Source organism: Plutella xylostella, chromosome 6 (genome assembly GCF_932276165.1).
Source record: "Plutella xylostella chromosome 6, ilPluXylo3.1, whole genome shotgun sequence".
NCBI classification, from domain to species: Eukaryota; Metazoa; Arthropoda; class Insecta; order Lepidoptera; family Plutellidae; genus Plutella; species Plutella xylostella.
The window spans coordinates 11,811,713-11,834,608 of NC_063986.1; the positions used below are offsets into that span (position 1 = coordinate 11,811,713).

The 22,896-nt window shown below is 37.3% G+C and overlaps 1 protein-coding gene across 1 annotated transcript in view; it reads left to right on the forward strand.

Moving 5' to 3' along the window:
• The window catches only part of LOC105381051 (immunoglobulin superfamily DCC subclass member 4), a 60,446-nt gene that overhangs the window by 21,938 nt on the left and 15,612 nt on the right, over positions 1-22,896 (forward strand). The window contains exons 2-7 of the mRNA XM_048621875.1: positions 10,776-10,923; positions 12,467-12,612; positions 16,871-17,015; positions 17,310-17,375; positions 18,378-18,573; positions 18,928-19,065. Coding sequence (XP_048477832.1) covers positions 10,776-10,923; positions 12,467-12,612; positions 16,871-17,015; positions 17,310-17,375; positions 18,378-18,573; positions 18,928-19,065 — 839 coding nt within the window. The remainder of the gene's footprint in view (positions 1-10,775; positions 10,924-12,466; positions 12,613-16,870; positions 17,016-17,309; positions 17,376-18,377; positions 18,574-18,927; positions 19,066-22,896) is intronic.

Genomic DNA, 22,896 nt, shown 5'->3' on the forward strand with positions numbered 1-22,896 from the left:
GTATCTATCTATGGAGTGGAGTATTTCGGGCTCGATGCAAAATACCGCATGGCAGTTCCAACGGACCTCTCGGCAACATGAATATGTTTTATGTAATAATGTTCCCCTAAAAAGGGCCGGCTTACGTTTTATTGCATGCAGCCTTGTGCGGCGCCGGGCCCGCCGGATCCGCGAGCTGGACCTAATTCAGATCTAATATTTGCCGACTTATTGTATATTAGCCAGTTTACTGGATATAATAAACTTAATTGAACGAATTTAGGTTTTGGCGAGCAATGAAAATGTTGCACTTACAAAATGACGACACTAAATGGTCTAAATTTTTTAATAAATGTAATTAAAATTACAATATTACATTATATATGTTATTACAATATTTACGTTTTTATAAAGCTGAATTATATTTATCTGCATTTTAGTAATATTTGAGGGTCCAATGTCGAAGTACCACATGTAGCACGCCACTACGTAGATTTGATGGATAAACTTGTTAGGCATATTAATTTTATTGAGTGTAACGAATTTCTGCCAAGGGTACTGTTTTTATTTACCTTTTTACTCCAACTTTAAATGTTAAATCGTGTGGATTTGCGTGTGGCGGTTGGAACAACGCATTTATTTAAATCGTATGTTTTATTGATACGAAAGGATTACGCAGAATGATAGAAATCTGTAATTATATTTTAATACTGTTAATTATGTATGTACTCGACAGGTTATCTATTATCTGTTGTTCATATATATTATATACTTAGTGGATGTATATGTAAACGTATTATACCTTCCTTTTCTATTTAAGGTTCTAGTTTTGCGTATTTAGACTTGCAAATTACTTTTCAAATTAAGACATGAAACGATAGTGATCTCCGACAGAGCTGGCGGGAACACTTTAAGGAACCATATTCGAATATGAATAGATAAAAAAAACATAAGCAATTCAACCCTCGTCTGCACTTATTGTTTTTTTTTAACTAAAATGAAACCGGAAACCATATCTATTGTTCTGTGACCATTAGACAATCGGACAACCACATTTTTACTGGTATGTATGGATGATATTCAAAATAATATTGAGGATCCCTCTTGATCATAACCTTGAAATGTTTCAAACACACATTTTAATATTGTGTAATAAAATGGGCTTTTGTTTTCTCTGTAAAACTCACATAGAATATTTATGATTAAACGTTGCGTGTATGAAATATATATATTTTTTTATATTTTCTTATATAATAATACATCAGCAGACTTGATTTCCGGTCGGACAGATTTTGACTAACCTAAAGGTAGATCTTTCCCCCGTCCTTTTACATGGCAGTAAAAAAATGCATAAACCAAGCACAAACAACAACAAACAAACGCTACATATCGCAATCAAAAAATAAATGTAAGGCTATATGGAATATAATTAAAGAAAATAGTCAATCCATGACATCAAGTAACATAAACCAAATAGTATTAAATAATCGAATAATTACAAACCCCGTTGAGATAGCCACAGCGTTCAACAATAAATTCATAGAAAAAGAAGCCAAATCATTCTATAAATACCCAAAAAATATAGACAATTTAAAAGCCAGAAACCCAGAGACAATGTTCGTATATCCCTGTGACCCTGAAGAAATAATTAAAATCATTCAGACGCTTAATCCGACCAACTCCGTCGGTTATGATGGTTTTAGCACAAAAATAATTAAATACTGTAAGCATGAAATAGCATTTATATTGTGTTATTTAATAAATAGGTCGTTTGCCATGGGTCGATTTCCAAAAGCTTTGAAACCATCAATCATTAAACCTCTCCATAAAAAGGGGGATGTTCATGACATAAATAACTACCGACCTATTGCCCTTATTAGTATATTCTCAAAAATATATGAAAAAGCTATGCAGAATAGGATGAATAAATTTTTAGACAAACACAAAATAATTAAATTAGAGCAAAATGGTTTTCAGAAACATAAATCAACCAGTCTGGCAGGTTTTCAGTTAATGAAAGAAATTATAGAGTATGTAGATAAGGGGAAACCAGTAGCTGTAATTTTTTTTGATATGACGAAGGCGTTTGACTATGTTTCTCATAAATTGCTACTTGACAAATGTGAAAGCATAGGTATCAGAGGTCTGGCATTGAAATGGCTAAGCAGTTACCTATCCGATCGCCATCAAACTGTAGAGATAACAGCACTCTCTTATGCCAATGAAATGGAAGTACACAAGTCTTTTCCTGAAATAAATGAATACGGCGTCCCTCAGGGAAGTGTCCTAGCACCATTGCTGTTCATACTGTACATTAATGACCTACCTGACATAACTAATAATAAATGTATACTATTTGCTGATGAAATTTCCATGACTATCAAATGTATTGACGATAGAATTTTTGAATCAGATGTGAATGCTAGTATAGATAAGGTAACAAAATGGTTAGAAGCTAATAACTTACATGTAAATGAAAATAAAACTATAAATATAAATATAAATATATTCAATTTAGAAATAACAGAATGGCATTAAAAAATATCAATGTGAAATGTAATAATATTGTAATTAATCATACGCCATCTACCTCTTTTTTAGGCATTGTAGTTGATGAACATTGCTCTTGGCTGCAGCATATTGAAAATGTGTGTACTAGATTAAGTAGATTTGTCTATGCTCTCCACCGACTACAGAAAACATCTGACTTGCACACGGCTTTGATGGCATACCACGGGTATGTAGCATCCGTATTAAGATATGGTCTAATTCTATGGGGAAATTGTAGAGATATAGACAGGGTATTTATTCTACAAAAGAAATGCATCAGAGCCATCTGCTCAGCACATCCCCTTGATTCTTGCAAGCCACTATTTAAGAACCTAAAAGTACTGTCACTTCCAAGTCTCTATATTTATGAAATGGCATGTTTTGCCCACTGTCAAAGACATACACTTACTAAATACTGTGATGTTTGTTCTTTTAATACTAGAAATCCCAACAAAATTATAGTTCCGCCATGCAGAACTGAGTTTTGCAAAAGAGGTTGCTATCATATGCTCATAAAGATATATAATAAGCTCCCACAGTCAATTAAGTACTTGCCTTTAGCTAGATTTAAGGTCTCACTACATAAATGGCTAATTAAAATGTGTTTCTATAATGTAAATGAGTACCTCTCTTTAAATAAAATAAATATGGACTAAGAACTAATATTCGAATACCTAATGTCACTTAATTATAATAATCATAATCAGAAATGTAAAAATATACTATTTTATACATAAGTTCTAGACATAATTTTTGCATACCTGAACAGGTGAAATGTGTAGATCGTTATTTATTATACTGACCACCTATTGTACGACATTTCTGGCAAATAAACTATTTCATTTCATTTCATTTCATTTCATTTCATTTCATTTCATTTCATTTCATTTCATTTCATTTCATTTCATTTCATTTCATTTCATTTCATTTCATTTCATTTCATTTCATTTCATTTCATTTCATTTCATTTCATTTCATTTCATTTCATTTCATTTCATTTCATTTCATTTCATTTCTTTTCAGTAGAAAATAGAGGTAACATTAATCGCCCTGTATTCACAAGGCCTCCTGTGATGCCTAATGAATACCCGAGCAACGTGCTACTCTAGTGCCTTCCTGTCTAGTTTCTACGAAGTCATAGAAGGTTCCTGTTGCCATGACGTCACACGGGACTTCCTGGGACCTACTTACGTATTTACTTGGTACTTACTTCGTACACTGCATAAAGTTTAGTTCTACTCAAGTGCTAGTGATGTTTATGTGATCTATGATTGATAGACAGAATAGACACAACTGATTTGAACAAACACTGGCTGCAAAGTTCCTGGAACGAAAGGAGACATTGTTCATTGTTGTCCTCTGCATGAATTCGGTGACCTTGACACTGGGACTGTGTTCATCTTCACCTTAATTTTGTTACGATAATTGAACTGTATATCAACGGGATAAGGGTGAGGTTACAGTAATGGCTTCTCTCTAGATCTTTCGCATGTAAAATAACTAGACAGAGACTAGACCAAGCTGAATGACTAACTCGTGGATTTGCACATCAATGTGTTTGTGTGTGTGTGTGTGTGATTGTCACGAGATAATCGGAGGCGATTAGCTATTGTGAAGTTTAAAGACAATGTATATGGCTGTACGTATGTAGATCACATCGCAGGTTCTATACCTAGACCATAGACTAATTGTTATTATTAAGTCTATGCCTAGACTGAACCGGATTTTGCCTATAGCTTGGAACTTTCATACAAGTTAATTGTAATTTGTTAAAACGCGCAATAGCATTTTACGGAACTAATTAGAGACGGTATAATGTTTTATTAGCAATTATATTGTAATATGAAAAACGGGGTTCGGCATTTATACATTTTACTGCTGATGGAATTCGATTTTCAAATGAAAGTTCTGTTGCGCGCGTTGATGTCTAATGTACTGATGTTATCTACTGCAGCACCGTGTAGCTATACCCAACCTATAAAAAATAAAATGCAACTTTCTTACTTATTTTGATTAAGTTATATAAACTGCACAATAAACTTTAAATTCTCTTTTTCTTTTAATCTTTACTTTGTTATAATATTATCATAACATTGGCCATATAGCATCTATATAGATGATTTTTTCAGCGCTCTTGGGTTATGAGTTATGAATTACGACGGCTGCATTGTCGTTGGTATCTGTATAGTGTACAGTCGAATAACAGCATGTTTTTTTTACCACAATAGGCGAAACGCGAATCTGACGGTGGACGCATAGCACGGCGAATTCCTTTCTGCTATACTTTGTTGCGAGTTGCCTCAGACACGTGGATATTGGGATGTGATTTAAAAATAAAGTGTAAACTTTTGTAACAAGTTCATCGAAAAAATATTTAAATATATTAAGCTTTTATAGTAATATAACATTAAGTAGATGCCGGTAAACCTGGAGGTTGTCGTCGGAAGCTCCGCTGCGCATGCGCTGGTGTGTCGGTGACGTCACGGAGTGCAACGACTTGCACACACGACCGATACGTGTGCGGGGTCACAATGCTTTTTATTTTGCATTTGTTTCGTTGCGGCAGTCAGCGGTGTGATTCTGTCACTTTGTTTGTGAACTTAACATGAGGGTATTGGGGAGTTCACTCTAGCTTATGTAGAACTAAATTTCGGAATCTAACTGGTTGTGTTAAACTACGATATCGTGACAGCTCTCGATTTGTTCTTTTTTTGAGTAACTTTTCAGTAGGTACTGTTTAGGGATCAGGCAGATGAAAAAGTAGCGCTGCAAAAAATTATGCAGGAAATAAAGCTCAGTGAGCATTTAATTAACAGTATAACATAATATATTCATAAATATAGTCGTTTACTAACTAACATATGAATCCATACAGTAGAAATATAGTTTAAAGTGGACAGGTCATTTTCAGCCTCGGACTTGTTACAGAATAGCAGCTCTCACCAGTGAACCTTAACTCAATGACCTGAACATTCCGTTTCTCTGAAATGCAAAAGCGTGTCTTTATTTTGCGGTCCTCGGGCTCTCATTCACTAACACAATATTTGCCACGATTATCTTGTATTCAGAACGGTATGGATGAATTCACCTGGTTTGACCCTTATTTTGCCATTATATTTTATTACTCTTCTTCTTACCGCATCCGTTGACGTCACTGGGAGACCAATCGGATGGTTAGTGACTATGACTGCTAAGCTGAGGGTCCCAGGTTCCCTGCCCGGGTGGCGCTGATATTTCTTCCGGATCTTGGGAGTCTAAAATGTGTGTTGTTTGTGTCTTGTGACTGAAAAGTATGATTGATGGTCATACCTCTACTTTCATAAAACACTTACGCGTACTTGTCTTGTTTTGTATTGAGCTCAATCATTATGTATGAATGCCCCACTCTATGTATACTCTGCACTGTACGCGTCATACAAACTGCAAGTGCCCATACATTCCACTTGAATTAATTCCTCAGTGCCCAATGACCCAATGCCCGCAGTACTAGGAACCCAGCAAGTGATGTCATCTCACTTGGACTTCACTGTACCTACAGCCCTACACATAATCTTTCAGGACAATATTGACTGTACAATCAGCTTCATAAGTTATGGTAGGTAGAGTTCATTGGGAACCAATTTATTTGCTTGAAATTTATATACTTACTGAGCTCGCAGTAAGTACCTACCTATTAGGTTGAGATTGCGGGTAAATACAGTAAAGAGCATTATACGAGAAAAAAATATGTTATAAAATGAAGCTTTATATTACTTATTTTATTTCGGCCATTTAATTGTTATGAATGACATAAAAATCGTTATTTTGTTTCTGCTATGCGTTGAGGCGAGCCGAGTATTTTATAGCAATAGTTAAACGTTTATAGCTGACCCGAACGACGGCGATAAAACTAGCATTTTAACAAATTCGCGCAGCAGGTACTAGGTACAGTCACGAATCAAACATTAATGTTGTGAATATTTATGTGTGTAAAAATATGTTTTAAAGGTTTCCAATGGTATTGATAAGTACCTACCTACCTAATATTTCTAAATATTTTTTCAAACCTAACATTTTTTTTTATTTCCTGTTCTTGATGGTTTTTTTCTTGTACTATACAATAATTTTTGGTACCTAAACTAGAAAATGAACATTGAACACTGTACTTAGATATCAAAATATAAGGAATGCTTAAATAAGAAAAGTGAATGTGCGAAGATGAACTTGTTACATTTTAAAGACTTTAAAGTTAGGCATATTTTATTTTTGTATTTTTTTTAAAAGCTAAACACAGGCAGAGACTTTTCTAAAAATCAAGTCTGGTAATTAGCTGCTATTGATAGGCTATCACTAGCTCTAATTTAACGTCATAGGGACGTGAATGCTGTGATCCGAAACTTACTGTAGTGTAGCAGAAATCTCATTTCAAACTCTACATTGCTTATCCAGTAATACTTATTATGAATGTCAGGAATCAGACACATAAATTTATTAAAATAAAATACTTATTCTAAAAATCGTCACAGGAACTTTATTCTCTTCTAAATATCTGCAGATACCAGTTTAATTCAACATTCAATTCACAATAGACATTCCAGTTTGCGCTACCCCTGCGCTGCCGTCAGTACCACTTACTAACGGCACACTTGTACAGTCGGAGAAACCTCCAGCCTTACAGTTCCAATCTAACTCTTACGCCAACACATTAAGGACTACTGCGATGAGTCACGCTCGATATTTAAACCACTAACTGCATTGCAATAGAGAATTGAGTCCAACCAGATATTAAACCCGCACGGAACTTCTATCATTTTCATTTAAGTAACGCACACAGCCGCAGTGGAATGCTGTGTGCACACGCACGCACACAGATGGAGCCACTGCAGCATTCTTCCGTTGAGCAAAATGTCCACTGTTGATGTAGGTCAATACTCCCCTCTCTGTCCCACCAGCGCGGGGTGGGCCGCCGTCCCGCTCCCGCATGGTCGAGGCAAAGGAATTTATTGAACAGCCTCCCGGCTCATGCATCGGTTTCTTCTCGTTATTATCTTGAGTGTAGTTTTGAATTTTAGTTACTGAGGCATGCATTATTACTATCATTATCATATCACACATTCCGGGACCTTCAGATATGCATTATGTACCTAGTAAACTTAATGAAAGATCATTTAGTAAAAGTTCCCTGAAGGCTGACTGCGTTACTGTATTACATTATAAATATTATTCATTCCAAACATTTTGTAGCTTTACGTTTCATTTCTAGACGTATTTTATTTACCACGTTCCCAAGTCTACCCTATCTCAGGTCTCTGGAGCCTCTTGGGTCCAATGAAACACTGGAGGTATGATAATAAGTAGTGGTGTTTGTGATGAACGCTGTGTAGAGACTGCTTCAATTTGTGCTGGGCTCCTGTGGGTATTCCAACTTTAGCCCTAGTGTGACATAGACCTGAATAAAATCTTTTTTTGCCAAAATTATATTAAAGTTTCTTGAAACTATTTATTTTGATATGATTGCCCTTTTTCAAATATGAAATATCTGTGTTTGTCTGTAGTAAAAATATTGAGTTAGATGTGGGTAAAGCTCTATTATAGTGAATGTAGTCTGAAGTTAAAATCATCCTTATCACAAAGTATTTTCAGTAAATAGGTACTTTGTGTAATAGATCGGTATCCTGAAAATTAAGACCTTACTTTATTAGCTAATAAAAATATTTACTTAATTCATTTGTTATTAAGCTGGATGTAACACATAAACGCTTCAAACATTGAGCATAACTTTTCCTCAAGTTTTTCCACTTCCAAACCCATATTTCGATGTCACATCTAACAAGAACAAGGGTGTTGAAAAGTGAAAATATCGGCGGTGGCCCCACTGAGGCCTAGGTGAGGCTTAGCTCGCAAATCCGAACCTGCGATTTATAGTTATGTCACTTTGACAAGGATATACCGAGATATCGTTTTGTGCCGGTTCAATTGTACAGGGTGATAAATTATTACGCGTAAGTGCTTTTTCTGTTTCGGATAAAAAGGGGTATAAGGGTATAAGGGTTGCTTTTCTATTTTATGTTTTGGTATCTCTAAAGATAAGTCAATGCTCTAAAGTCAAATGTTCTATGCCGCATATTTTTTGAAAATACACACATATTTCTACTAAGTATACCTTTAAGTACTAATATTACTATAATCGTGAAAGTTTGTGAGTATGTTGGTACACATGTTTATAAGACTTTTTCACGTAAAACTGTAAAACCTTTAAAAGAGAATTTATTTATTTACAGACACTTTATTGCATACAAAAACATACACAGGCAAAAATACAAATTAAGAAAAATTTTGTAAGTACACAAAGGCGAGCCTATTCCCAAAAAGCTATTTCTTCCATCCAACCCTTGGTTGGTGGAGAACATCGGTAAATTGTCGAAACTCTTTTAGAATAAAATTATAAACGGTAAAACTTTTTAAGGAGAATTAAAGCAGGCAAGACAAGCTAGATAGGAATACTTAATAAAGACTGGTGAATCGGTGTATAGAGATTTGGCGCAACATCCGCTAACTCCAGCTAGTTCTATGTGTGCAAACTGTGCAAGGAAGGACCCTCTAAATTCAGCACTAACTACTACTAACCCACGACTATGGCGTGGCCGAGGCATTCTTTGCAAACAAAAACATTTTTTTATTTGTAAAGCGATCCGACACGTGCATTACGTAGTGAGTGACAGAGATGGGCAGAGTGAGAGTTTCAGCGGGTGCGAGCGAGACACAGCTACTGTGGTGACCTTGACCCGAGAATTTAGGTGATGACAGCGCTGCGGCGGCACGGCGGCGAACTAATGACATTAAAAACAAAAATATTGTAGTAGTTAGTTACATAATCGGTCTACATGTTTGGTAGGTATTTGGGTAGTGTGTGTATAGGTAGGTAATTGATTGATATGATGCTATTTAGATGACAAATACAATTTTTATTTAATTAGGTACTTACATAAATACAAATAAAACTATACCGTATCGGAAAAACTATACCGTATAATAGCGATATAGAATCTTATTTTACCCTTTCCCAAATTACTAAACCCACGTCTTAAACATCGGACAGTTGGTGTTAAGTGTATAGTTACCGTTTATTAGAAATTAGAATATAAACGATAGACTCGGCATTGCTAATGAATACTTATCACAAAATAAACTAAGTAGGAAATCTGATTCTGTCGGCTGAAGACATTACACGAAATTCTCATTTAAATTATAAATGAGAGAATTAAACGTAATGACGCACTCTGTGTGGTCCAGTTCAATGGACTCGTGTTTGCTTGTGAGAAAAGTAGAAACATACTTACTTAGGTACTTAATAAATAAAAAAGCTCCTACTTTTTTGAAATTCTACTGTTGGTAAGTTTACCTATGAGCATTCGCATTGTATTTGATACTAATTAATGATTATTTGTACATTATTGTAATCGTAATCTTGAGCTGCCTCTGTGGTCTAGTGGTAGAAGCTTCGCTTCATGACCCAGAGGTCCCGGGTTCGATTCCCGGGTGGGACCATCAATTTGTGTTTCTAAGTTTGGTTAGGACATAGAAGGCTGATCACCTGATGTCCGAAACAGTGAAACGATCCATGCTGTCGGATGGGCATGTAAAGCAGTCGGTCCTGCGCCTAGCTCTCTCCAGTCGTGTCGGTCAATCCGTCCCATTGGGCTATGAGAGTGATGGAACAGAGAGTGCTCCTGTGTACTGCGCACACACTTGGGCACAATAATATACTCCTGCGTAGATGGCTGATCTCAAATGAGATTGGCCGCCGTGGTCGAAATTCGGCTAGGAGGACATTACATTATTACAATCGTAATCTTTCCACGTAGGTAGGCCCTACCAAATAATCCAGGTTACCTTAGACTTTACGCAGCTTCAACACTCTACCCATCTTTCAGTATCCTCTGGGTCCCTCGGATATGCTCACAGACTGGAAAGAGTCCTCTCTAATAAAAGTATGAGGGCTTACCCATTACGCCATAACGGTTCCCTGCTACAGTTCTGTTCAAACAACTTGGTAGTTCTGAAGTTGGCAGAGAATGCACTTTTGTACCTTGTCAAACTAACAAACCCCTTATTCATGCGCTCAAAGATTGACAGTTGATTAGTTTGACAAAGAGGCTACAACTTGGCTACAACCGAGTCCGCGTTGTTCTATGTTTGCAAAGCGCAAAAATTTACCAATTTACTGACCACCGTTCTTCTTCTTCTGACGTCCATTTTCCTTCCAGATGTCCCGGTAGTGTGGAGCGCGGGCCGCTCGACGCTGGCGTGCACGGCGCGCGCCCCCCCGCGCCGCGCGCCGCCCCCGCTGGACGCGGACCGCCGCCCCCACCCCGTCACCTGGACGCATGATGGGCAGGAAGTGCCGGAGAAGAGGTCAGTTCAGTGCTTCAGTAACAAACAGTACATATAACGACGACTTGAGAGAGGGAAAGCTATAATTATATTATTATCGTACCCAATGCCGTGCTATAGGTTGATGATGAATGATGACTAGATAGAGCTAGAGATTGTCACTGTGGTGAAAGAATTGATCAGTTAGATTAAAGTCAGTCTCTGACTGACTAGGGTGTGCTGGGTTTAGGTAAATTGAAGGTACAGTTGATACGTCATTTGAGGAGGCTCTTTTGATGCACTCTAATTACTGGAGGTTCCGATTATGAGCCAATGCACTTTGACTCTCTTCCAAAAAGTGCGTTTTTAAAGCAAGACACGCTTTTAGCGAGGATACAGATTTGTTAGGGTTGCCTGCGACAATGAGCTGGCTGTCAGCATTCTATTTAGTAGTAATTGTACTTTTTTTTGCTTCAAAATGAACATCGAATTTAACGCTGAAATCTTGTTAAGCACCCAAAATGTTGCTGGAAAAGACAATTCATTTGGTTTGTAACGGAACTCCGTCTCATTGCGAATGCGTCGCCTCTGAGTGACAGTCGACACCTCATTTCATTAAAAGCATCAGGCAGTTAGGTCTTAGGCCGGAATCTAGACTAGCTTTTAGCCTGACGGAGTGATGCCGGGAGATGGATGACTACAGATGAAATGAAAAAGTTTCTGCCTTTGTTTTGAGGGAGTCTTTAAAAAGGTGTTGATCTTGCTTGAGCCGGATTTACGAAAGCTCCTTTGACTACTTTTAGCGAGAATACTCAATTCAATAATATGAAAACGTAGTTTTACTTTTATAAGTGTTTTTCGGAATATTCAGAGTCACTTTTATTCATACTTACATAGTAAACACGAATAATATTAACCGGGAATTATTCTAATGTGGTATTCCGAGAAGAAATCTCCTATAAAGAAAGTTTCCTGTAACATCGACACGTGTAAGGAGTTATTTTCATAATAATAACTTGTTAAATTGAATTAAGTAAAGAGGATCGTTTAATTATGAGCCCGGATATAAGCCGAGAGTAAATAATGGCTTCTCGGAGCAGCGGAGTGGGAGGGAACATTCACACCAAGAATTAACTTACTCTTCATTTATATTATTTTGTACAAAAAAGGTGAATCAATTAGTTCTTTGGAAGATAATGGATAATGTGTTGTGCAATAAAGTATTAAATAAATAAATAAATAAATAAATAAAACACAAATACAAAGAGGAAAGTACTAACGTACTTATTATTTAAATTATATAATATTTGGAGCCAATTACATGTATAATTTATTGTAAGCCGTTGTAACAATTTATTTGTATGCAACCAGGTAAAGTCTGACGATTTATTACGAAAAACTCTCTTGGTAATTATGGTATCTAGCGACTAGCCCCATGACATTGTATATCTTACAGTAATTTTATTGTGTTGCATAGGGCCATAGGCATAATCCTTCCACCTAAAACCACTGTAGACTGCCTCTGCTTTGACACCTTCATCCATACCTCTATGACCATCGCTCTGATCCCCTGTTCTTCCCACAGGATATCCCCCGACGGTTCGCTGGAGGTGCGGCGGCGCGACGCGGGGGCGGGGGCGGGGGCCGGGGGCGCGGGGGGCGTCTACCAGTGCGCCGTGAGGGTGCCTGCCGGGGTGGTGTTGGGGGACCCCGTGCACCTCAAGTTTGCAAGTGAGTATACCAAGACATTACTGCTGCTGCTACACGGGTTTGTTATCGACGTAGATTGAGGACACTATTATATCGTGATTCACCATAAATACGGCTCTGTGATTGGTGGAAGGCGCATTGAACGTGTTTATCGACGTAGAAAACAAACTCGAGCCGCGGCCGCTGACACAGACTTGTGCGGCGATGGCGAGAGAAGTACGAAGGTATCTGGGGGGCTGCGAGTTTCATGGTCAAGTCTCAAGTTAATTCGTCAGAGTAACACACATAAACAAGGAATATATTCAGACTGTTATAGTCAACTGTGGAACATGGGCCTTCTTCAAGACTGGAGGGTTTTTGGCGTAATCTCCAAGCTTGACAGGCGGTTTTGATATAATTTTGCCTGAGACCTTTGCTCTACCAAGTTATTTAATATTGTAGGTGGACAAAAGTTAAGACCTTAGGTAGCAGGTAGGTACCTAATAACTTTCGGTAAGAAATGTTTTCATTTGCCTAAGTTGCCTTATTTGTTGACATCCCTTACAGTTATAGGTACTAGTATGTACTAGCAACTGTCTCCGAAGGGCGACATAATGGGATACATCAGTTCACGAATTTCTATAAATATGCTAATAGTTGTCCAACTTTGATCAGAATGTTAGTTTTGTTCTGAGACGTTTGTTCACAAACTTAGTGATAACACGAGAGTTGGGAACTTGGAGTCTACTACACATTTCCTGATACTAAAATGTTGGAAACTCTCTCTCTCTCTAATCTTTGAGTATTGTTATACCTCTAAGTTAGCGTTATTATGTAAAAACGTCCTGTAAAAGGCCTAACCAACAAATAATTTAATTATATAGGTAGGTATTTAAAATCGAGTTGATTATGTGGAAAGTGGATAAGTTCCTTTACCTGACCAATAAAATAAATACAATTTCTTCCTTGTGAGAGCTTACCTTTCTGTAACGCACCAAAAAGGTTAATCTTGCCCAAAAAACTGAAACTCGATTATATGAAATAACAAGGGGCTCTTTTAGTTCCGTAATTCAATGACAGCCCGTCTTCCTGCCTCCACCATGTAATTTGGTAATGTTCCCACTCGTGACTCCGTGGTGGGTACGTGTGCACTGCACGGTATGGCTTGGCCTGCGGGGTAGAGCAATAAGAAAGTAATGATTAATAAAAGAAGTGTATATCGAACAAGGTTTTTGTCACGTCATGCTACAAACCGGAACTCGTAGCAAATTTCGTAGCGATTATTGCTACGCCGCCGTGCCGTAGTAACAGTCAAGATAGTTTTCTCCTGTAATTATTAATTACTTATGTTATCTTAATAAAGACACGTGTCAGATTTAATATCAAAGATTTCTGTGAAATCAGAAATTTCGGAGCTCTTGCCAGAGGGATATCTTAATTATTATTTTCCCGGAAAACAGGAAGAATATTGTAGAATAGCTGAGATTTAAAAAGGGTTCAAAGATTTTTTCCTAACAGTTTGTTATTCTATGGAAATATAAATTTAAATATAAATATTTAAAGCAGTAGGTATTAGGTACTTTTGAAAAATCAGCAGTTGCTAAGCTCAAATACAGCCAATATACATAACAGAAACAAAGTAGATAAAGCCAGTTTGCTTTTATTTAAAATAAAATATGAAAAGCTTTTTTATGTATTAAACGTCAGGATTTACAATAATTGTTTATTCCCTTCGCGTCGCGCGGACGTGCCCGCCACATGCTAATGTGAACATCCTCTATAGTCATAGTATTACATTCCACCCTGTAAACGACGCCATCAACTATCAATATTGCTATGGCATTAACAATGCTATGAATAATAATCAACTAGAAATAAGATAATACTCTCTTAATTTTATAATAATAAACATTCATAAAAAAAGTTTTATGCCACAGTGCTCAAATGCTGAATAAGGATGACCTTCTTCCTAACATCTTGTATAAAACCAACTCTAGAAACAAACCTGGGACTCTGTAGCCGCCCAGACACAGACCAAGGCACACTTGCCGCAAAAGCAGACATTTGTCCTTATTAATTCTAAGTGGCTTAATATATACGTCTCGAGAATTTCTCTGTAGAAATGAAATGAATTTCCAGAATCATAATAATTCTGAAAATTAAACTTAATTATTATTTAAGTAGTCGTCAGCCCTTGTCAAGAGCCTTTCCTTAAAGCGGCTATTTGATTACAAAACATTAATCCAACTCTTTTGTACATCAAATTACTCCGGGCCGTCGCGAATACTAAACAGTTTCTGTTTTATATAATAATTTCGTTGGCGCATTGCGCTATTTCTTTATAAATACGGGAAGTACTAACACACTGTTTATGTTTTCTATAAAAGAAGTATAAGTTTAAGAAATAAACCAGATTTAAAATTTTAAACCTCCCTTGTCACTAACCGGAAAGCCGCATTCAAGAAAACACCACATAAATATTTTCACTGATACAAATAGAAAACAATAATACACTTAACATATGAAAAACTTTTTAATACATACCTATATTGTGTAGTTTTTCAACCACGGTAGAGTCCAACAACACTGACTTTGCAACGGGAAAAATATGGGTGATTATTTCTTTCTTTAACTGGGAGGTAAAACGTACAAATAATAAAATAAAATTATTGCCATAATCAACTTTTTTCCTGTTGACACTTGTTTATGTTTGAAAGCTACCGTAGTTGAACTTGGTTCGCCCGCTCGGTCTTCCACAAGAAACTAATATCAAACTGCCTCACAGAAACACGTGTCGCAACTAGCGAACACTGTCCCCAGAACCACCCTACCCCGAGTGTACGAACTCTACCATGTTACGTTATCTGACACTATCCCTATTGCCTTATATTAGAATTGGTAACGCTTAAAAACTTTTAGCATAGTAATTTACAGTAATATTAGATAGGTAATTATCATGATTTATTATTGTTACCCTATAAAGTAAATGAGTAATTGAGTATAGGGTGTCAAATATAACTCTATTATCAACTTGCCATAGTACATGGCTTAACCACGTTAAGTATACCTAGCCTATCGTGAAATGAAATTATACGTTAAATGATAATTAAGTAATGTATTATGTGTGTTAATTTCGGAGTGCGTCCCCTGGTCTACAAATTAAACCCTCTTTTTGCCCTAACTGTGCCTTACTTGTGTCCGTGGTTTAGTCGAATAACTTCCGAGATTTCTTCACTATTTACTTACTTGTTATTTAGAGCGACTTTCAGCCTATATACGAGTTGAAGAGAACTATAAATTAAAAGCATTACAACTTCATATTTACTGTCAACATTAGTTAAGTTCCATTTTTTTATTAAAGATAAAATATCATGTATATTGGAAGGCATTAGGAATATTGATTTGGTGCAATTGGATTTACCATCAAAAGACAAACCATAGAGATAGAACAGCAAAACACATCCAATAATATCAATCTCTGCTATTGGTCAAACGATCTTTCTTTGTAAAGCTCTCCTAAAGTGTCGTGTTCTGTTCACGCAGGATTGAGCTAACGACCGAGAGCCTTTCTTTCACCGAAACTTACCGGATAAATTGGACTTTTCTGTTTAATATTACCACAATAATTTTCCTCCAAGGCCCCAGTTTCTTGGGTTTATTATTGATATAATAATAACTTTGCTAAATATGAAAACATGTAGGCAAATAAACGCCTATTATTAGAAGTTACCTGTGATTATAAGTTACGAAGTATACTTGTTAGGAAAGTATATTGTGTACTTAGTTCTTTCAATACCCGGTCCCGGGTTCGATTCCCGGCTGGGGCAGATATTTGTTTAAACACAGATATTTGTTCTCGGGTCTTGGATGTGCCCGTAAAATGGCAATAGGCCCGCCCCCTATTACATTGGGACTAACATAACACTCTGGCGAAAAGTGGGTGCAGCAATGCACCTCTGCCTACCCCACAAAGGAGTAAGTACATTAGTACAAGGCATGATACGAGTGCGTGTATTTTTTTTTCTTTCAATAATTACTTGAGATTACTATTTAATTAACTCTGTACTCTGTATTAGATAGAAACTTCTACATTACAACTTAATTAGGCTACAAAAGACGGTTTTAACGGTTTTATCGGTTATAGCGATCTCTTCCGTGGTATTACTTAGCACGTGACCAATAGGCAATTATTACCTATTACCCAATATACACCTATTCCGGAAGGTGATAAGCTCGAACCCTCCCATTAAAAGTTCCACCCCACTTATACCCTTCTGACAACGGCTGATCTCTCTTCCAGCCCTGGAGAAGCAGTTCTCCCAGCACCCCGAGAACCTCACAGCCACGGCCGGACAGCCCGTGGCGCTGAGCTGCCGCGTGCACTCCGCGCCGCCCGCGCACCTCGCCTGGACCAGGGACGGGGAGGACCTGCCTGAGGATCCCAGGTAATGTGGATGGCTGAGGGTGTGAAGATGTGGATGGACTGTGCGTTTGTGCTTGGAAGGAATGGAAGTCTTTTAATTGTTGATCCCGAGTTGATTCAGCACGGGAAGCATCGAAAAGCATGCTGAAGAAAGACTAGAAATTGAGAGAATATCCATGTGGCTTTGTTTTTCATTCTCTTTTACGAACTTGTGAAAAAGTTACACGAACTTTATCAGTAGTTACCTTCAAACAAGACATTTTATGATTTAAAGTTTTCCATTGAATTTTAATTGTGATTTTACGTGTTGTTTCAGATATTACATTTTAGAAAATCAATTGTTAATTACGGACGTGAGAGAAGAAGATGCTGGCTATTATAAGTAAGTACTTTACTAACTTTGTGTATTAGAAATACTTAGGTACATACAGGGTGGATGTTAGTTAGTGGTCGAATCGAAAGTGGTCACTAAAATTGATATAATTTATAACCTACCCTCACGGGCAATGAAAAAGTTCCACTCACAAAATGGCGACACCAAACGAACCCAATTTTTTCCAACATTTAATTTAAAATTTGAACAAAATATTACCGCTTTTAGTTGGCAATATCCTGATGCTCTGTGAAATGCACTTCAATGTTGCAGAAGGCCTCATAAGGCTAGCCTTTTCCGTTTAGGAGTATTTTGGTGCTTTTCTCAGTGGAACCTTTTCTTTGCCTGTGAGTGTATATTAGAACTTGCGCTACAAAATTACATATATTAAATTACATACATATATTTTCCTTTGGTTACCAACGACACTCCACCCTGTATAAAGGGGATGTTAAGTGCCAAATTCTGTTTACTGATCATAAACATCGCCGTTCTCGGAAACTCATGAAGTGGAGCGTGAAGCTATTGTGGAAATAATTGTTCTTTCTATGTACACATACCTAGGGCGTTTCGAGAAATAATATGTACTTACCTATGTGAATACAATTGCGCTGAAATAACGTCCCCGACGGGCTCATTTTTGGTGATTGTGTTTTTAACCTTCCTACGTGTCTCTTTCCTTTGTAGTATTCTGGGTATTACCGTATTGAAACATATAAATATGTACATATAGGAGGGCATAAAAATGATATGAGGAGGCATTTGCCATCAGTGGGACACAGATAAAGATGTTAAAGAAAAACTTTACAGCATAATTATATCCAGATAACCCGGGTCCAAATTTTATTCATTTCCTCGTATCGTAGCCTCGGTGCGTATCATCTGTCGATAAGAATGTCTCATATACTTACTGAGACATTATACGAATGGATTACCGGATTTTTCAAATTACGTTACGTATATTATAAGTACCACCTGTAACATCACCTGTAATTCCTAAACCCCCCACAGATGCACAGCAACAAACAGAATCCTTAACAAGACGCGCACGTCACACCGGGGCCTACTACAAGTGGCGCCATCTAGCGGCGCGGTGGAGGCGGGCGCGCTGCAGGTGTCCGCGGGGGACGCGGGGGGCGCAGTGGCGGTGCCGCGCGGGGGGCGGGCGCTGCTGCCGTGTCCCGTGCGGGGGGAGCCGCGGCCTGAGGTTAGTTTTTTTTTGGTTTAAGTAGTGAGAGTATTTTATGTTGAGCTGGATATCCACCAGAGCTGAGTTTGTATCTTTGCTATGATTGTCAGCTACCTGGTTATATGATTCAGCTGTCCCACGAATGATAAAGTGAACGAAAGCAGTGCCCCCAAGTTGGGCAGTTAGCGACTGACCCTATTCTGACTGACCAATCATTGGACTGCGGTGACTAACTAAACACAACCCGCAGTTTTATCACCGACGCGCTAAAAGAAGCTCCTGTCCTAGCCAACTGGTAACTTCCTACAAACCTATTGTCTCGAGCTCTATTGTACCAAATGGACGCTAATCCTAACACCTCCCCCCCCCCAGCTGGTGTGGCAGTGGACGCCGCCCGGCGGGCGCACGGCGGAGCTGGACGCGGTGTCGCAGGTGCTGGCGCTGACCGGAGTAGACCTCGACCAGGAGGGGGAGTACTCCTGCCGCGTGGCTGGAGGACCCGTGCTTAAGGTGGGTTCATAGCGATGAATACTGCATGATTTATTATCAACAGCCTACACGCAGAGAAATTGGTGACAAACAGAACTACTAAATCGATTAGTTGAATTAGGTTACAACTTTTCTAGTTTGAAATACTGTGTCCTTGTTATCTCTACGACTAATTATTCACTCTTACTAATCGTATGTTTCGTTATATTATTTCATTTATGTAGCACACAAAAAATATGATTGAACTAAAACATCAATAATTATTGCATCCTAAACAATAATTATGTTAGTATGTATAATAATGAATTGTGTGTACTAAGAAACAGGGATTCACAGTCACTAAATGATCTAGTTCCGGTTAATGATTTGGAATGTTACTGGTGGACTACGAGTGTGTCTGTAATCAAAACAATAATCTTTTTATTACAACTAAGTTATTGTTTGCAGTAGGTACATATCGTTCTAAGTGTCGTATAATTTGTGTTTAATTTGGTTTACTTTTTATGTAGTGGTTTTGCCTAACAAGAATATTATAGTAAAAACCACCCCGGAAATAGTAAACGGTACAATGTATGTATTAATGCGTGCTATTCTGTTAGCGTGTTTTAGATTATTTAAAATAATAATGTTACAATAACAATCGAGGTGGTATTCATAGCTAAATATCTTGTTCTGTTTATATTTTGTTTTGTAAATCATCATATAAGCCATCATGGCCGCCATTATGTCTTTGACCACGCTCACCTAGCGCTCACTGATTATAAATTATTTGTTTTTGTGTATTTTACGCTAAATTTGACCTGATTTTGTGCGTGATGTCCGATGACGTTGACGGAGATATCCCTCAGCTGTTGCAGCAGTGGGGTTTACCTCAGTATATTGATACGTTTCAAAGTAAGTTTGTACCTCTACCTATAAATATTAGTTATTTGATTGTATTTTTTTGATTGGTAATAAAATGTACGACTTCATTAACATTATGTTTACATTATAAGGTATACCATTTTAAATATTTTAATTTAATCTTTTGTTTTTTAGATGATGAAAATTACGAGGAAATGGAGTCAATATAATAATGGTTTCTGGGAAACATGCAGGACGAAAAAACAATTATGGCGACCATCCAAAGCTAAGAAAAAAGGACAGAAACTATAGCACTGTTAATGCTTTCATAGCATAACTGATCTGGATATTGATCTTCAACAACTTAAACAAATAAGTACTTACATCATTTTTAAAAAATCCTGTTATCCGATATTTATTCGAGTCTGATATTTAATTGATCTCAATTTAAGATAATTATAATAAATCAAGTGGTTACAATTACAATACAACCCAGATGATTATATTGAGAAGAATTAAGAATATAAAATAAATGTCATTTTTCTATGTACTTCATATTTTTATTTTTGATTCCAGAGAGCTACTATTTCGTATGCCTGTACCTACTGGTTTAGGGGTCGGTGCAGACAGACAACGGAAAAATCCCCGCGGAAATTTCGAGGCAATTGAAAAATTAACTATGTCACCATTTTTAGATATATTTTGTAATTTAAGCTATGGTGACATGGTTTTTTTCAATGACCGCAATAATTTCCGCGAGGATCTTTCCGTTGTCTGCCTGCGCTGACCCCTAAACCAGTAGGTACTGCATACGAAATAGTAGCTGTAACAATATCTAGGATGCTAGTATTACAATTTGTATTGTATTTGTTACAATTAACATACAGCTAGCGTTGCAATACGAACAGTAATCATTAAAGTTCGAGTCGTTATATTACACAAATTCATTAGTAGATACAGCAAAGTATTTAGTAAACCCAAAGAAAAAAGTGTTTATGGTTACCAGATTGCATAGTAGTCCTAACAATCGATCTAGTAATCTTTACTTGACGTATGCGTATGGTTACAATTACATTGGTATTGTAACAGGCGCGTAAGTTAACTTGTAGTTAGTATTAAATTGTTTGGTCGGTTACACTAAACATCTAGTTGTTATTAATAAACCGACAGGTAAAATAATAACAGAATCGTTTTTGTAAAGTCGCGAGTCTTGCTGTCACGTTTGCAAACAGACGTTCTAGTTACAGTAGCGTTTTTTCTCGTTTAGGTAGCCAGATATTTCTCTGCGTGTATAGCAGATCACTGCTGGACGTAGGCCTCTTCCAATGCACGCCACTGGATGCATTATTGCATAATTCGCTGCTGCGCATTAAAGGGATGGTCACAAATTTACGGATCAACTATGTCGTCAGCGTTAAAAGAGACTTAAAGAATACTGCAATCCGTTTAATGCGATTGCTTTAGGTGGAACGAGGTATTATGCTGCATATGACGACATTTTTAGTATATATTGATGTTATTCTAACTTAATGGCCATGGATGGATCAGGAACACTGATTAATTATTAGGTATAAGTGCATGTGCGAATGTTAAAATTACTGCGAAGTGCATGATTTGCTTATATTGAATATTTTCAGCTCGTAACTATGCTATCTGTATGTTAACATCCTTAGAAGTACTTCAAGGATATAAGCTCATTTATGTTATGTTAATCCACTGTTATTATTTTACTTACTAAGTCTACAAATTCTCCAACACATATCACATAAACCTACTACTATACGGCCTTGCCAAAGAAATGAGTTCTAGGAACAGATTAACGAGTTCCAAGTTCCGTGTAACTTAGTTATTTCGTACAACTGGTGTGTCAAGTCACTGCCTCTTACACGAGTTGTTTGCTGATGAAACAAGTTCAATACAGACAGCGTCGCTATTATTTATTTGGTATTATTAATTGTTATTTTACTTACGTATTGTTTGAAATCAGTTGTTGACACGAAAGCACAGGGCACCTTCCGCTGTGGAGGGTTACTCTATGCTTCTATACCGACGAGAAACGAACGAACGAGTGCTGTCGTACAACGAGATAGAGTCGTGGCTCGCGCGGCAGCGTTCCGAAACTTAGTTTTTCGTCATTTAGAAGACCCCCTGGACCGATGCTAGTCAGTTACCCGGTAGGTAGTAGCTGAATGAGGAAACAGATGTTGCGATAGGGCTGATCCAGTATGACATGGCTGATAGTGAAGACAGTTATTTGCGGCTTAAATTTTAAAACAAATATAATCACTTTCAAGGAAAAAGCGAAGCAAATTATTTGTGTAACAAAATTCAGATCTTCCTATTTCTTTTGCTTTTAACATCGCGTCGCCATGTTTCTTTCAGCGTCTTTCATAATGATCTTTTTTACAATTTATTGTAATTTCCTTTGAACAATCTTTGTCACGATCCCTTCTCGTTAGCGGTCATTTTGCTCTCCATTTTTGTAAAAGATGTCGAGTCATGGGATTGTTCCGCTGTACATGTATATGTCGCAGGCATTTTGTAAGATCTCGCCATTTACATACGGCGTCGGCAGTTTACAAACGCTCGCTGTTTTGTAATATGCCGAAGGCAAAATGTAAATTGCCGTGTCATTTTATAATATGCCAAAAGATTTCATTGACAATCCATACGCCGTTTACATAATGCCGCGGCAAATTGAAGAATTTAGTTCTGGTTCTTACCACGCGCGGCGCTGTTGATCACGACAACAAAAATGGCGTCAAGTAGTGGTTCCGTGACTCAATAAATACTCAAAATTGCAGCAAATATTACGAGTGTAGAAGCATTTTCACCTAATAATTGTGACTTTAAAGTCATTTATGACAGTTTAGGAGCAGTAAAAAGGCCGTAGACAAGCGACAAAGTTTTTGAGGTTATCCCGCACCTAAAAACTACTACGTTATCCATAGATCCCGGTGTACGGAGGACACATGCAGGATATTAATTTAGAGCTTCATAAATTGTTTA